General features: G+C 44.0%; 1 protein-coding gene across 2 annotated transcripts in view; it reads left to right on the top strand.

The window, feature by feature from the left end:
- The first annotated feature begins 530 nt into the window (after nt 1-530).
- Nucleotides 531-17,917, top strand: part of MYL3 (myosin light chain 3) — a 38,583-nt gene continuing 21,196 nt past the window's right edge. The window contains exon 1 of one of the 2 annotated variants that reach the window (XM_010311417.2): nt 531-818. In XM_010311417.2, coding sequence (XP_010309719.1) covers nt 696-818 — 123 coding nt within the window. In that variant the 5' untranslated portion in view covers nt 531-695. The remainder of the gene's footprint in view (nt 819-17,917) is intronic. The other variant, XM_075746879.1, reaches the window with a different exon arrangement.

Raw genomic sequence — 17,917 nt, 5'->3', positions numbered from 1 at the left:
TGTGTGTGTGTGTGTGTGTGTGTTTCCCTGCTCGTTAGATGCATTCTGCTACAAGCAATGCTTGTTCTTTGCACCTTCCCAAGAGAAGACCAGTGTGTGATCCGAGACACGCATTCTCCCCTGTGCCAGCTGACATGTCGATGGTCAAACTCCCATATAGCCCCATCCTCACGTCTAAATATAAACCCGTGCTTGTCTTTTAATGAACTGCGGCATAACAAAGGCCAGCGGTGCCGTCCAGCCTGAAAGAGAGATACTCTACAGTAAGCTGGGAAGGTAAGTGTCAGCATGGCCTTGGGGACGATAAAACCCACCGGTGGGACCTGGGTCGTAACCCAACCTCCCCCTCGTACATTTACACGCATGCACACGCACACCAAAAATGTTTGACCCAGCGCCAGCCTCAGCCCTAAAACCCCCAAACTGTCTTTCCATTTACGTGCTAATTCGTAACAATGCCGTATCCGATGGCTCTAAAATAGCCGGGTAAATGTCTTCTCCTTTTATAGCCACAGCCCTATTGTGATCTCTGGCATGTGACAGGTCTGAGAGCCCCACAATGTGTGACTTCAGGAGACTGGACAGGGATAAAGACCTGTGCATGCTCCTGATTTATCCTGCAGCAGCCACCTCTTTCCTGTCTGTCTGTCTGTCTCCTTCTCTCCCTTTCTAAAGCAGCCCACTAGCAAACCAACATGCCTCCAAAGAAGCCTGAGCCTAAGAAGGCTGAACCTAAGAAGGAGGAACCCAAACCAGCACCTAAACCTGCAGAACCAGAACCCAAAAAAGAAGTTGAATTTAACCCAGCTTCTATCAAAGTACGTATCTTTTAACCTGGCATGGGAGGAAGCAGGCTGGTGGGGCTTGGGTTGGTGGTGGTTCTAGTGGTGGTGTGTTCGGTGCTGCAAGATGACAATCTCCAAAAATAGCTCTTGGTTTTGAGCAAAAATTGAGCAGCAAAAGCAATTGCCACACGTAGAGTAAGAGTGGGAGCAAAGTCACTGGGGGCTCTGCTAAACAGGGAAGCTAAAAGCCAAACCTTATTTTATCTGAGGATGTTCAGACCAGTTTGTCCCATCTTATCCCCAAAGTAGCAAATTTTATTACATGCAAGCTTCACTGACCTCAGTGGGAAACTCATTCCTCCTCTGCAGGCAATATTGCAGGTAGATGCTGGGAAGGCTTGGCTGTACTGACCAACAGGGCTGATGGCTGACTGACCAACAGCCAAGGTTAGACTGTAGGCTTGGAGTGGGCTTGGAGCATGGATTGAATTAATTTCTGTCTGCCTGGAATGCATCACTTTGGGATGCCTGGGGCTTCCTTAAACCAGTCACACCTCCTGCGGTTTTCCAGAAAAGCCCAACTAAATGGCAAAGGAACTGTGTGATTATGTGTGTGTTTTGGAAAGCAGAGAGCAACTTGGGTGAAAATCCAGATTTCCTGAATGACCTGCTGCTTCTAGGTTCTGTCCCAAGGACTCCTCCAAAGGGCATGAGCCTTCTCCTACTCCTTCTCCTCTAAATAAGTCTCTACTGGAAAGAGTCACTGGTGAGCTCAGCAGAGTTTGCTAAAGTCTCGCTCAAATGTGTAAGGACAAGATTGTGTTTCCAAGGCCATTTCAGAAATAGGTTTCGAGAGAATTTGGAGTCACTACTCTAGTCATGAGCTGCCAAACTGGCATCACATTGGCCTTTCAGTGAACCACCCTCTTGACAGGGAACTGCCAATGTTTGGGAAACACTCAAGGTTTTAAAGTAGTGAAGTAGGTAATTCCAGTAAAATGATGCTGGAGATCTGCTTCTCTTTCAAATGCTTTTGACGATGGGAATTGACCCTTGCACACATATCTGAGAATGACTCTTTTATTTCAAAAGAAATTTCTCTCAGAGAATGATAAGGAGAAAGTAATTATGTATTCCTATGGAAATGACCATGACATGGACTATCAAAAAGTGACCTCTTGATTTATAAAAATAAAATAAGCAAATAAAGATCTTAAAATTACTAGTTCCCCTTTGCTCCCTCTGCCCCACACACATTCACAGGCAATGTCAGAGACTCCCTGCACGCATCTTTAGGAACAGCTTTCCCACATTGCTCGCACAGTACATACCACATGACAAGTAAATACTGCAAGACACAGATTTCTTTGCAAGGCATTGTCCTTTAATTTGGGATAAGAAGAGGAGCTTTGCAGCATCTCATAGGTTTCCTTCTCATGGGGATTTGGGCCAGGCAATGACTGGGTGTAAATCAGAATTATTTTGTTGATTAGTTTAAAGCAATCAGATTCTTTCCTGTTTCTTGCAAGAAACCAGGCAACTAAAAGGGGAGTCCTGGTGACCACCTGTGTTTATGGTGAGCCAGAGGACACGAGACAAGATTAGATAATGCCAAAGAGGAAAAAGGGCAGAGCTCCACTGCCATCCATGGCACCAGCTCCTCAGAGCTGAGGCGAGGGATGAATGTCCCTGGGACTCTTGTTAGCTAAAAAAGTGAAGTTGCCCTGTCAGGAAAATACAGAAACTATGTGGAAAAGTGAATATGTTCCCCATCTCTTCAGCATGCCTCCTGAGCACACTGCAGCAAGCCTCATGGGTATCTTGCAAACCCCGGGCTACTGAAATTGTTTGCTTCTCCCACCTGCGGCTGACTCTTGCAGCTGGAGATTTCTGACAAAGGAAGCACTGAAAGTGGGTTTGTCCTGCCTTGAATGATAAAGACCTTGCAAATATTTCAGTTTAAATACTGATGGAAAAAACCCCAATCATTTGTAATTATATCAAGAAAAAGTCAGATTACAAGGAATTTGGTTTTGGGCTAGTTTTTAGAGTAATGACATCAGAAGTTAGTACTGTGCTCCAAGAAGGACTTCCACCATGACCTTGGGCAAGTGGTACGTGGTGGGATCCAGCTCTCTGCTAATGTCTCTGTACTTAACATTCCTGCACTGTAAAAGGAGGAGGGGGTAATTGCAGTAACTTCTCTTAGAGGGCACAGATACCTTCAGGAGAGATACCATGACATTGTGGTATTATTCAGCTGGGATACTGTGACATTGTGGTATGAAGGGCAGCTAAGTCCAGTAGAGAGACGAGTTGTAATTAAAAAAAACCCAACAAACCCTAAACTGGTACCACTCAAAAAATAGTCATGCATCTTGGCAGTCACCACAATTTCAAAATCATCGAATACATTTTCATCCAAATGGGATTTGAAACAAGTTAATTGCTGCTTTTTTTTTTTTTTTTTAACTTACTCACTCTGCTCCCTTATTCATGCAAATTTTTTTTTTCCCTCCAGCACAGTTTGCAATTATGGACTGTTATGTTGTTTTTTAAAGTGCTAAAAAATATGTATTGAGTTCCTAAAAAATAAGTAAATCTAGTACTCCTGTGATAGCATCTCTTCATCTTTGCAGAGAATATTCCATTATCTACTATATACCAAACTGATTGGACTAGGGAAAGCATTGGTAGATGCATGGTTTGGGTCTAGGGTATTTTTTTTTTTCCAAAAATTTTAGCAAGAGAAGATGGCATTCTCTAGAGAAGTTTTCCTGGGAATATTTCAATTAAATGTTTTTCATCAAAAATGCTTTTGTCAAAATCGAAGCTATTTGTGCACAAGGGCTGGGTCTGGCAAATACACTGTTTCCTGTTCCATAAACCTAGCTCTGGTGGAGCTCGGACCATCTGGTGTAGATCAGAATACCTCCCTAGATCATTGTACAACATTTGAAAAAAATGCTTTAATGCGCTTTGAAATTCTCCAAACATCCCATTCCTGCATTCCAGGATGAAACCAGTTCTTGTTTTCATGCAGAGGATAATCTGTAGTTAAAAAAGGCGAGGAAAACAACCTTGTATCAAAACAAAATGTTAAAAATGATCAAAATGCATCTTTTTAAGGGAACGCCTCAAATTATCGATATTTATTCTCAGACCTTATTGCACAATTTTGTATTTGGAATTTTTAAACTTTTTTTTTAGACACTAAAAAGTCTCAAAACTAAAATATTTCTGTGGTAGAGAAAAGGACTTCTTGTTTCAATTTTCCTAGCTGTTATAGTCTGTTGTCATGATAATGGTCTAAGAGCCTTATTTTGCACTCCAAAATCATATTAGATTTTCCCATTGTCTTTCTCTTGCTGCTTCACGGTCTCAGTTTGTCTTGGGTCTCTACTGGGGTGCATTTGCAATGGCCTGAATATGAGATACATCCCCTTAAGTAAATGTAGTTATTCTAAAGTGTTAATGTAACCCACATATACATTTCCATAGGATTTTATGCATATACTTAGAAATTTTCAAAGTAGATTGAGTGCGATTGAATGTTGTTTGCAATTCACAGAAAAGAGGTTTTTTTAAATTTTTTGTTTTTCTGTAAGAGTTTGGCTAAGCCCACAAGGAAGTATTTTTTTAAGTGTTTCTCTAGAATGGCCCCTGAACCTCTTTACTTTGGGCAACAGATTGTCCTGAAGAGATTTTGTAGCCAGAAGATTGTCTTTTCCATATATTTAATTCATTCCCACCTGAATGTTCTCCTTTAGCAGGGGGTCACATTTTGCCAGAAATAGATTCTTCTCTGCTGAAAAATAGTAAGGCTGATGCAAAACAGGATTAAGCTTTTATTGTTACAGATGCAGAAAGTGGGACTGGCTCATCTAGCTTTAACCATTGGAAAGCTGATCGTTGATCTTAAACAGATCATCTATAACCAGCAGAGAGAAACTTTCTCCAGGTTTGTCCCTTGCAACGGTGCTAAACACCTATATTGGGATGGACTGAATCACCCTTGGGAGATGCCGTTGATAGAGGGAGATGAGACAGGTATTTGGGTGCCAACATGCCAGCAGCTAAAGTTAGCTGAGATGACGTGTGCTCAAAGTCCAGCGGGTCCTGGGGACAAAAAGGCTGTGCAGGGACAGCTGCCAAATGTGGGGACCTGGAAGGGACACAGCTTACCATATAGAGTTATGCTTAATAACCACACTTTCCTGTGTCATCACTTGATATGCTTATTGTAGCAGCATGTAGTAATACAGGTCCTAGGGGAAAAAACAGTCATCATTTATTTTTGTGGAGTACTGTGGTCCTGAAGGCATGTGAAACCTGTTCTCCCTGAAAAAGCCCTGCAGGCTTATGAACATCTGCAGGGATACTAAAAAAAATAAAAACTTCTTCCTTTTTTTTTTCTTTTTTTTTTTTTTTTTTCTTTTTTTCTGGAAGAAAAGATGTAAGACCATCCGGGATGGGAGCAGCCATGAGGGAGATAGGCAGGCATCGCGCGGCACCGGCAAAGATGAGACTCTGCCGAACTTGTCTTTTCAGCTCCAAAGCACGGAGCGTGCCGCAGTGCGATGGCGGGGTCGCAGGCAGGCAGACGTGCAGGGGTGCTCGTGCAAGCAGGGCTGAGCAGAGGTCAGGGGGGCTGCAGTCTTGGGGGGGGGGGGGGGAAGGGAAGCAAATGTCTCTTGGGGGAGATGGATTGATTTTTAAGGGGAGAAATCCCATTTCAACAATAAAAGCCCTGCTAGGTGGGATCGTCAGAGCAGTTTTGGGTGCCTTGCTGAAGAATTTATTCTGAGCTGAAGTGACTGAAGTGATTATTTCAGAATGAGCTTGGACGTGGGGGAAATGTATATGAGTTAATAGCGGACATACCTGTGAGAAGGACTTAGATGGGGGAATGAAAAAGCAGGAGTTACTTTGTGGATAAAAAGGGGTTTGTTTGTTGGGTAAATGTGTTGCATTAGTGTGCATGAAAGAAAAAAAGCTCTATTAAACATGTGGCTGTATTAAAGAAATTCTGCTTACAGGAGTAGTGAATGTATACAAGAGAGGGCGAAGCAGCATGTGACACCTTTGTGCCTTCATGTGTGAAGAGGTACATGTGTGAGACAGAGGTTTTGTAGTCACTTTTTTGAGGAGTTTGTGTGTGCAGTCAGTAACCATGGGGTGTGTGCCCTGATTTCGTGAAGTTTTGTAGCTCCGTGAGAGGTTTTGAATGTACCTCTTATTGAGAGAGGGGAATTTAGCTACAGCCCTGACTTCTCTAGGAAGAGAGGGGGGTGTGTGTGTGTGTAGGGGTAAAGGGGTTTGTAGGCAAAAAGGCTTCTTTGTGAATAAGACAGCTGAGGTGTTGGCCCACTTAAGAGAGATTTTGAGTGTGCAAAAGAACTATTTTGTCTGGATGTGTGAGGGAAACAGGGTACGAGCTCATGGATGCACATCTCTTCTGGTGTGCGAGGCTCAGCAGCGGATAACCTTGTAGCTGGCCGGTGACAGCAGTGTAAGGTCCTCTGCAACAGAGACCCATGGAAAGCATGACACAACAGGGGTTGCGTAGGAAAGAGGGGGGCTTTTCTTGCCAGAAAATGGCATTTGCTGGGCCAAGGCTAGGACATCCCAGCACAGGCATGATTTGAATGTCAGCATATTGGAGAACCCCTTCCCTCTGGTGCGGAGAAAACAGAAGCAGGTTTATTCAAAGCTGTTGAGCAATCTGTTTCGCACCTGCTTTACACCAGGAAGGCACAGCTACGTCAACAGTGGATCAGGTGGAAGGTGGTACAGAGCCATCCCTCAGCCACCCAGACAGGGCGGCACAGCGCTCAGTCTGGGGACCATTTCTTTGAGTCTCTGAGCAGATGACGACCTGGGACATACTAAAGGCATCCAAACTACTAAGGGCTTGTCTGATTCAGAAGAAAGCCTGTCTGGATATCCCATGCAGTGTACACATATCATGTCCAGCTTGGAAGAAGAAATCATGTTATGTTTTAGTAAGATGTGTGTGGAGGATGCAGGTCTTTGCCCGTTTCGAAACCTTTCAGGATGTTAGATCTTATTGAGTGTTTGGCCGAGTCCTCCTTGAGAATGACGTGGGAACTCTTTACATGTGTATTCCTGAGCCTCCAAGATCAGGCATCAAGACAGCTGAAGATGGCCACCATATGCGTTCAACCTCCCAACACCCTCTCATCTTTCTCTCTCCAACCTATTTTTTCCCTTGGTTTCATTCCTTCCAGGTGCTACATATTCCCATTGTCATCACCATTATTATTATTGGCCTACAGTGAATCTCAGTAGAAATACTTTTAGAGAGCAATTTCCCTCCTGTGCTCACATATTTAAAGGTTTCTGAAGTGGGCAAGCACCTGCCAGGTTAAACTGAGCCCATGCTGGGCCTCTTTCTCTCTCAGTGGTTTCTTCCTGAGCTTTTCAAGCATAGAGAAATTTGAGTAGTGAGTCTTGAGGAGGCCCCAGGCAAAAACGACTGAAAGTTTAGCAAAGACGAGAGACACCATTGCAAACTCTTGGGAGTCAGTGGGAAATTTTTCCTTCTGAGTTTTACGGGATTTGCCTCTGACTCACTGTTCCTGCTATTGACCAGTGCTCTGGCAATGTGTGAGAACTTTTGTGTGCTTACCATCATTTATTTTTAATTTAGCGAGCGACAAATGCTTCCTAGGTATGAGCTCAAAAGTAGCATTGATCTGGCAAAATATCTTCTGATGCACAGAGACAACTCCCTTTTCAGCACAATAATGGTAGAAACTCCTGTAACTCCAGAGGAAGATTTCAGATGCCACCTATTTTAAATACCAGGCATCTTTCTTTTGATGGGATTAATAAATCTAAAAGTGGAAAAAGTCCAGTCTGGCTTCTAGGGAGGGAACCTAGATATTTAGCTTAGATGAGATGTCTGTCTTAGCTGGTTATAGTGAAGAAAAAGGATGTCCATCCTGAAACCTTTGGCTGTACAAGTTCAAGCACAGGGTCTTAGCAGACAATCCAGATAAGTGCAGAGAGTCACTGAATGTTTGGATTTCATTATTAAAAAGTTTCCACAACTAATGAACGTATCACCCACTTCCCTCTTGCACTAGAAATATAATGAACCAAAATGCCCTGATACCTTTGTGATGGGCACAGGAGAACCAGAAAAGAATAAAAGAGAAGAAATTCCACTGAAATCCCAGATAACCAGAGTCCTCTGCCCTGCTCAGCCTACACCAAAAAGAAATATGAGGATGACTGAAGAAGGCCAAAGGCTCCTGCATGATCTATTGATATTTCATGTCACTGAGTGTGGCAAGTACTTGTTTTATAGAGCTTAAGGCTTTTTAGTCATTTAATCTGATGTCCTATATGCAGATTTTGACCCAGATGAGCTCTACTGAGCCCAAAGATTTTGGTTAGGGAAAAGGATTTTGGGCCCAGTATGAAAAAAAGAAACAAAGGAAGACAAAACGTGGGATTCACCTGCTGTATTTCAAGCATCTACAAGTTCTATATTTAAGGCTCAGGTAGTCTCTCCAGGCTCCCATTACAGTTGCTAAAGACAAACAGGCACTTTCAGAAGTTCATTAATTTCTCCTGAAGATAAGCATATTTCCTCCACAAAGCTGGGAGGAATCCAAATTCAGTAGCCTGTGGTCCTTCCTAGGAAAAACCTGACCTGAGTATTTCAGGTCATGGTGGGAAGCAGTTGCTTTGAGTAGGAGCTGGAAGAAGATCATCCTTTAGGACGAGAGGAAATGGCCTCAGGTTGTGCCAGGGGAGGTTTAGGTTGGATATTAGGAAAAATCTCTTCACCCAAAGGGTTGTCAAGCACTCGGACAGGCTGCCCAGGGAAGTGGTGGAGTCCCCATCCCTGGAGGGATTTCAGAGCCGTGTAGATGCGGTGCTTGGGGACATGGGTTAGTGGTGGGCTGGGCAGTGCTGGGGTAATGGTTGGACTCCGTGATCTTAAGGGTCTTTTCCAACCTAAATGATTCTGTGATTCTATGATCCTCCTGGAGGGATCCCCCTCCAAATTCAGGACAGCTGAAGACTGAGCCATGGCACTTCTCCTCCATAAACGGTATTTTCTCGCATCCTGTCTTCCACCCTCTGTGCAGCAGGAGGTGCAGAGGTCTGATGTTACAAACGTTGCACACACACGAGCGTGCACAGGGAGGGGAAGCTCAGTCGGAGGACTGTCAGGGCTGTCAGCAGAGTCTCCGTTCCATCTCCAAGTCCTCCCCGCCTGCAAGAGTCTGTTGTATGCAGCTACCACAGGTATTTTCTCAAAAGTTGGTGGCTGAGACACGCTGCCGTGCACATAAAAATCAGGTGATGGTCAAACTTACAATGCCCCATTAGCAATTTGCTTCAGTGCTTCTGGATGGCCCCTAGAGATAAGCGTAATTAAACTGCCATGCTGCCTAGCTTGCTCCTACAGGCAGCTCTGCTTTCTTCTCTCCTTTATTTATCACACTCCATGTCACTCTGGAAGCACAGGATGTTCTCACCAGGCTGGCCATTGTGGGGCAGCTTTTAATAGTGGAGGGAGAACCTTTCTGCCTCCTGTCCCTTCCTTTGGAGCGGCTGGACCCACGTTGACATGAATTTGGCAACTTGCTTGACAGAAATGAATCGGTGCCTGAAAGTGTAAAGGGTATTTCAGCATTAGGAAACAACCTGTAGCCTTGACCCAGTGAAATGTTTCATCAGAAGAGAGGATGTGGGATGACTCAAGTCCCAGGGGATGTAGCATCCCCAGAAGAAATGATTCCCAAGAGATGATGGCCAGAGCAGCGAAGAAATAGTAAGATGTTGAGCAAGCATGCATTAAAACACAGCAAAAGGATTTCTTTGTGATATATTCCACTCATTCTTAGGGCCAAAACCAAATAGCACTGGAAATTGAAGGAGCTTTCCAGATGAATTTTCTGGGCCAACAAAAGTCTGGCTATCTTTGTATATCTCTCTTGTTCGCGGAGCTGGGTGACGTTTCTCATAAAAATACTTTTTGGGGGAGACTTGAAAAGTGCAGTTTGGTGGTACCAGAATGTTTTGCAAATGCACACAGATTTTGCAAAGAGTTTTCAAAAAAATCTGAAAAGGATAAAGAAAATGACCAGTTTCAGCTTTTTTTAGTTAATTCCGTGTTTACATTTTTTTTGATCTGAAGCAGCTATTAATTTTGGAGGGTTTTTTCCTTCTTATATAAAAAAATACTCAGAAATTTTTAATGGTTGAAATTACTTCAATTTGGGCAAGAGAACATTTTGACCGATCTGGAACAGTTTTTCTCCCTCATTTCCAACTAAAACTGTCATCAAGTAGAACACAAAACCCAAACCTGTTTTCATTCTTAATCAAAATGACTTTTTCCCTGAAAATTTGGAAATTGCTCACTTAAACGGCACCCTAAAATATGTAGTAGTATGATTTTATTTTTTTTTTTTAATCATTTTTCTGGGCAGTTTGCCCTTCCAAGTCTTTGTTATGCAGCTGCCAAAAAATAACTTTTCTGCAAGCTCTGATGTCTGTGGCACAGGGATGTACAAAACCAAACCTGTAAACAGCTTGGCTTGGTCTGAGGGATGTAGAGATGAAAACCTGTCAAGTTTCATATACTCTTTTTTATTTGAAATAATGCAGAGTTGCAGCATTACTGAATCCTCAGGCCTTGGAGCATTTAAAGCAAAATGTTCAGCTTTCAGAGTCTGTATATGGATTGCTGAGACCCAGGAGTGCCATGGGATTTTCTGAATGTGGCTTTCCTTCATCTCTCATGGAAAGGAGATGATTTCTGCAGAGGGTTTTAAACACCATCAGCTTTATTTCCCTAATACAGAAAAGGCTGTGGCACAGGGTAAACCCTGCCCACGGGTAGCCCAGCTTTACTAAATGATTTGAAATCATCAAAAGTAAGGTTTTCTGCAAATGACTCTAGGGTTTTTTTTTTCATCTCCCTCTACATTTTCCCTTGTACCCCTGTAAGTCTCACATCTGTATCTGTCTCCCCTGATATTTATACATCCCTTGTCTCTGCAGTATTTCCCAGCCTGCTTTTCGTTTCGGTGTGAAGCATGGAAATTGTGCAAATTGGGCAAAAGCAAAGAGTTGGTTTCAAAGGGTTTGCACTGCTCTCAGCAGGGGGATTTCAATGCAGTTATTATTTTTCCCAGTTCATTTTCTCTTTTCAGTTGTTATCTCAGACAAACTAGGACAAAAGAGGTTGTTTATTTCTGCTTTGCCACCGAATGAACTTTGCAGCTTTTCAAAAGGAGGGGGATGAGTGAATATCAAATAAGTCCTGTTTTGACAGTTTCTGGGGTTTTCAAGTGGCCCTGCAGCAGGTCGTGACCTAGAAAGCCATTACAGCAATAAATCCTGCCATGGAAATTTATCTTTTGAGATCTCACGACATGTATGTCTGTTTCTCCAGCATGTGGTGTGGATGTGGCCTCCGTAGGCTTGTTTGTGTGTCTATAGTTGTGTGTAAAGTAGGTTTTCTTTGATCTATAGATGGGGAAGTAAGCAACATATCAGTGTGGAGATCTCATGCTATGGGTGTGTGTACCCAAGGTGGGAAGGGAGTGAGAGCTGCCCGACCCACAGCCTTACCATCATCCCTCCAGCTGGTGCCTCCCAGCCTTGCCTTTTCCTTTTCCTCTCTCCAACCTGCCCCTTGATGAGCAGGGAGTTATTAAAAGCACACTCTGGATATGGAGCAGCTCTGTAATAAGATCTGCATTTCTCACATAGCTGCTAAACCTCAATCAATATGGTTTTAATCGCCATTTGTGTAACGTGCAATAACTATTACATGTAAATTAAATGCATAGCTCAGAGCATGCAGAAGGCCCTGGCCAAAGTGCTAACTTTTCCCAAGTTACTGGAAAGCTGGACTGTAGAGACAGAGTATTTATTCCTCTCATAAACCAGTTAAATCTTGGAGAAGGGGAAAAAATGTTGAGAGTAGCTATAGGAGGGATGGGTGCGGAGAGGAACAGTGGCTCTTAATATAAACAGAAACTTTGGATTTTCCCCAACTTTTGGAAAGATGTTAGTATTCGGGTAGCGGTGCCTGGGTGCACTTTTTCCCAGCGTCTGTGCTGTCAGGATGAAAAAAAGGTGTTAGTGAGTGTTCCCTGCAGGAAGCAGAGACACACAGGTTGTGAGTTGGATAGGGATGTGACTCAGAGCCAGACGATGATGTTCTGCCTTCCCTCCTGGTCCCGCACCCCATTCCTTCCCAGGGGCAGGCTGGTTACCAAACTGTTACCAAGTCTTTGCCATGCTGGCCAAGGGAAGTGCATCTCCATATGAAATGCATTCCCAAGTGAAAGAGACCTTCAGCTTCGCTGTGCAAGCCCTAACGGTGACCTCGGGAGCAGTCACCTTGGGTAAAGACCTATCTCTGCACTTACATGTTCCAGCAGCAAAATGCAGACAGTGATAATTATAGCTCTGAGATGGGCTTTCATGAAGGGTTTTGATGTGTTAGAAGAGTAGGGCTGATATAAATACCTAAAAGAATCATAGAATCATAGAATCTTTAAAGTTGGAAAAGACCTCTAGGATCATCAAGTCCAACCGTCAACCCAACACCACTATGTCTACTCGACCATGTCCCGAGGTGCCATGTCTACACAGTTTTCAAATACCTCCAGGGACAGTGACTCCACCACCTCTCTGGGCAGCCTGTTCCAATGTCTGACCACCCTTTCAGTGAAGCAATTTTTCCTAATATCCAACCTAAACCTGCCCTGGAGTAATTTGAGGCCATTTCCTCTTGTCCTATCACTTGTTGCTTGGGAGAAGAGACCAACACCCACCTCACCACAACCTCCCTTCAGGTAGCTGTAGAGAGTGATCAGGTCTCCCCTCAGCCTCCTTTTTCTCCAGATCCCTCAGCCGCTCCTCATCAGAGTTGTGCTCCAGACCCTTCACCAGCTTTGTTGCCCTTCTCTGGACATGCTCCAGCACCTCAGTGTCCTTCTGCTGCTGCTATGGAGCAGTTCCTCTTGGTAACAGAAAAAGGCAGAGTGTATCTGCACTGATTTTCAGGCAGAGGTATGCAGTGGGTACCTGCCAAAAGCAGGGTAACCAGTTAGCTCTGCACCAAGACCAGGAGCATGGGAAGAGCTCTTGTTGCCTCTCCATGCATACAGCTCCAGCTGAAGAGACCTGCCCACCTCACCGCACAGGCTCTGGGACTTTGGTCCCCAAAGCATCTCAGCCATTCCTAAAGCTGTAGTGGCTCTGAATGGTCTCAAACTACAGGGCTTTCTGACATTGGACTAACAGTGGGCTCGTCCGCCTCCATCGTCTTTCCTCCCCCAGCCCAGGGACTAATCTGTTTGCTTAGACTTTGTTGTAAGTTTTCCAAGTGGCAAAAGAATTGGTTAAAGCCCAGGTATTATTAAAAACAACAACAAAGAAACATCAAAGTATATTTCCTAACAATATTTCATATATACATATATATATGTATGTATAAAATTATCATATGCTGGCCAGTTTAAAGAAGTGGAAAAAAAATTTAGGAAAGGAAATGGATGTAATATTAGTAGAGGGACAATGCCAGTATAATCTCCAGAATGTGGGTTTTTTTTTCCTCCTAAGCAAATTTCCTTCTTGAGTTTAATTTCATGTCTCATTGTATGCATGCATCTTACATGGCATTGTTCACTCCCCTGTCCTATCTGCAGTTTGAATCCTAAAAAAGCGGACAGTCAGAAAAGGGACTCAACTAAATTTAAACTGAAACCATCGTGCTATGCTCAGGGTGTGCAGTCAGCTTGCAGCCCAGCTCTCTTTGATGACATAGCTGCTTCCCAGAATCCCAGCCATAGCCAGGGAACCGGGTGTTACTGCCACTAACAACAGGGATCAGGAGAGCTTTAGTGGCTTTTGCTTGTGAATGCTGTCCACGTCATGGACTGATTCCCAGGAGGGGGTCAATCAGCATAGCCCTCTCCAGTCATGCATGCACCCATGCTGATTTATCCCAATTGAATACCTGCATCCTACTTTTCCAAATATCAGTGCTCTCGATCCAAAAGGTCATATCCTCTAGATTTAAAAGGATCAGTGCAGATTTATACCGGTCCTTTATAAAACATCATCTCTCACTTCTGGTTTCTCTGGCTGGCTTAGGGGTTAATGTATGTGTATGGTTGTGAATAAGAGTTGTGCATACAATATATATTAGGCAGCAATCCTTCCCTGTGAGGGTGCTGAGGCCCTGGCAGAGGTTGCCCCGAGAAGCTGTGGCTGCCCCTGGCTCCCTGGCAGTGTTCAAGGCCAGGTTGGATGGGGCTTTGGGCAACCTGGGCTAGTGGAGGGTGTCCCTGCCCATGGCAGGGGGTGAAACTAGATGGGCTTTAAGGTCCATTCCAACCCAAGCCAGTCTGTGATTTTATGATAAAGATATTTAGTAAGTGTGTGTCTCTCCCTCTCTCTCTTGTATGTGCATGTGTGCATAGACATATGTGTAGGAAGGAAATGTGAGCGTGCATTTCTGTATATTCATATGTAAAAATCAATCAATACACACATATATACAGACGTGTGTAGAGATTAGCAAATATTTACACCCGTGCATAACCCTCTATGCAGTTTGTTTTCTTTAATCAAATGCCCAGTGCATGTGTAAGCACACACCGTACCCATGCAAGGTGCCTGGATGGCTGACCTGGGGACCAGTGCCCCCTTCCCAGTCCTCCAACAGGTGCAGAAGAGCCGAATCCCGCAGCCCGCCCTGCCGGGATGATGCCAGGAAGGATGGTGGCACTCAGCCCACGACCCGGCTGGAGCCAACCCAGCCTCAGCGGCAAAACCCACTCTGCTCCAGCAAATTTACGCATCCAAAACCCAGAATAGAAACAGTGACAACCCATTGATTGTGTTTTCTGGGAAGCAGCGGAACATCGCAGCCATTGGGTAGAACTGACTGAAAAATCTCCTGCAAGAAGTCTGCTCCTGTGAACAATTGTAGAAAAACAAATTGGTTTATAACCCACCCAGCCTTAAAAAAACAGCAACGGGGAGCAAGAAAATAAAAAAAGGCATCATTGAGAACCCAGCTATGGTTAAGAGCTGCCTGACAATAACTGCTGAGTGCTTGGGGGAAAGAAAAAGACAAAAAAAAGAAGAAAAAATAGAAAAAAAAAAAGTAGAAAAACAAAGACAAAAAGGTTGGTAAGGAAAATAGCTCAAACTTTTCAGTGTTTGTGGTTAGTGCTGACTAGTAGGTAACAGTCACAGCCTGGCAGGGGGGAAAAATGCTCTCTCTCTTTGCTTTAATGTTTTCAAAAAGAATCCCCCCAGCCAAAAGCACCCCCCCTCTGTCTAGAAATGAGGTGTCATCAAATGCCACGTTTCTTGGTGCCAGCAATTTATAAACACGGTGACTGAATCTGCCTCTGACATCCTTGTGTATGGGGAACAAGAGGCAGGAGCTAGCTGTGAGGAGTGCAAAAGGGTGTTGGGGACCGAGGCTGTGGGACACGCACGGATCTCCTGGTTCTTGGAAGAAACTTGTTTTTCTGTGTCACCTTGCAGGCTCTGATGCAAAGCCTGGAGAAAACCGTCACGGGTCAGAGCACTTGTTAATATGATCAGGTTTTGGACATTGACACTGTTGTAAGCGGACCGAAAAAAACCCAAACCAAAAGTCTGAAATGTCAGCTCCAGTTGCAGTTGTAGGAAACTTCAGATTTGGCTTCTTTCTATGTAAATAAACAAACCTCTAAATCAAACAAAGGACCCCAGCAGGCTGAATGGAAAGGAAAAACTTGTGGTGGTGGCAGGGAGAGGGAACGGGTTTCTCCTCTTTTTTTCCAGCAGAATTTGAAATTTCAATAAAAAGGCAGGATTTAAAATTTCTATCTTCTTGACCAACCTCCCAGTTGGGGGTCAGCTTTTCGGACTTGAGCTCCCTGGTGATGCTGGGGATGGGCAGGAACATCCAGTACGGCTGCGGTTACATACCGAGATCAAAGCACGCTGTTTTTTGCCTTGCAATGAATAATGTCCTGCTTCGGAAAATAATTTTAAAAAAACAACAACCAAAACCAGCGCCCAGAGTATGAAGTATGGCAGATATTAGTTTGTGCTCATGGATTTTCTACGGGGAAGTTTTGGCCCATTTGAAACCAGGGCTGGGTTACAGTGCAATTATTTTGGGAGCGGCATGTGTGTTATGCCTGCCAGCTTCGTGAAACAAAAGCAGAGCTCTCCTCATGGCCAGCATGCTATCACGGTGCCTCTTTGGCAGCTTAATCCTGAGGTTTTTTTTCCAAGACAGTTGTAGGGCAGTTGTGAGATTTTAAAGGGGTCCAGCTACTGTTTGAGTTTGCAGGAGCTGCAAGTGCACAAGGATGGACTGGATTTGCTGGCAGCTGGCAGCTGGCATCATCCCATCCCTGGGGCTTGGGGTGGTGATGGCTGCAATGCCACTGATGGAAAAAAGCAATGCCTTTGGGACAGAGTTGGGAGAGTTTGATGTTTGCATCATGGTGATGGAGTGGGGTTGTGTCAGGGTATGTCTGAAAAAACCTTAGCATCTTCTACCCAGGACGCTGAAGTTCTTTTGCATGTATCACTAGGTTGCAAAACACCGTCGGAATAGGCCTTGGAGGAAGAAAAGCACGGTAGATGGTTGTGTTGGCTGGTGCTGCTGGTGGAGGCACTTTGCCAAGGTATTTTGTTTCTCAGGGGACCTTGCTGTGTATGAGCAGGAGCTTCAGCCTCCACATCCAATAATGACTCCTTTGCCTCTAGAAGATTTTTGCTTTCTAGAGACCTTTCTGCTACGTCTTGCCTGAGACCCATCAAGCTCATTTCACTTAGGCCAACTTAATGCCTCACTTGGTCTCATTCACTACTAGCATGACTGGCATGTCAGTCAGCAACCAAGAGGAGTTACACAACTGTGTCATCTGAGAGCAAAACTAGATCAGCAAAGGGTGGTTGTTTTAAGGCTTGATGGAGGAATGAAAATATTAGAAGAAACCGGCTTGAATTTTCAGGGGGAGGTTTCAGCAACACACAAAAAACCCACAAAGATTATTTCTTGGCAACTCGAAATGTATTTGTTCAGCTCAAAAATAATTGTTTTGGTAAGGTTTCGAGTGATCTAATGTGGGGGAGTGGGATTCTTAAAGTCAATTCTACATGAAATTTGCCATTTCAATATAAATATATTTGAATTTAAAATAAAGAGAAGAAAAGAAAAAGCTGCCAATATTTACAAGACACAATATTTAAATTTGGAAGTGAAAGACAAAGAGAAAGGCTTTTATGTCAAAATAATAACAATAACAATAATGCCTCATTTTTTTCTTACTTAAGTTGTTTACCAAATTAAGCACAATAATGTTTCATTTTTCCGTGGCACTTTCCAATATGTCATATCCACCAAATACATCATTTCCTCACTAATTTTCTCTGTCCTGTTGAGTCTTTCCGTCTTAAGATGACCTTATTGCAAGGGGCACAAGTGCAATGCTGTCCCCTAATTATGTGTGGAATGGTCCACCTGTCCTCATGCATGTAGATTGGGAGGTGGGCCTTTTTCCTTTTAGCACCCACTTACCAGGAGGTTTGAGGGCCTGAAGCCCCTAGGAAGTGTTGCGATGTGGTTCACAAGCTGTATCCTTGGAGCTCTTCTCTGTTAGAGACCCAACCCATGAGCTATTGTCTACTTCAAGCAGACAGCACAGGCAACATCTGACCTCTCCTGCACCCCAGGATCCCCTCCAGGATTTAACAGAGGGTATTTTTTAGGTTTTATAATTTCTTCCATGGTTGGGAACATCTGAACAAACATCTGCTGGTGAGCCTGGTGAAGTGGGGAGTTGCAGAGAAGGCAGGAAGCCAGCCATCAATAAATGGTCAGAGAATCCAAAACCATGGTGTTACAGGGAGAACAGTCAGCCTACAAAATGTTTTATATTTCTGGTGCTGGCCATTGCCAGAAGCTGTCTCAGTTCTCCAAAGTGGCTGTGTCATTCTCCTGTTGAGGCTCTGGAATTTCCCTTTGCACTCTGGAAAGTTGTGGCAACACATTCCCCATCCAAGAAAGGGAGCTATCAATTTATAGACTACTAAAAGAGTTGAACAAG

This window comes from Balearica regulorum, chromosome 2 (genome assembly GCF_011004875.1).
Source record: "Balearica regulorum gibbericeps isolate bBalReg1 chromosome 2, bBalReg1.pri, whole genome shotgun sequence".
In the NCBI taxonomy this organism is placed as follows: Eukaryota; Metazoa; Chordata; class Aves; order Gruiformes; family Gruidae; genus Balearica; species Balearica regulorum.
Note: the sequence above shows the minus strand (reverse complement) of the source record. Positions and strands in the feature narration are given on the sequence as shown.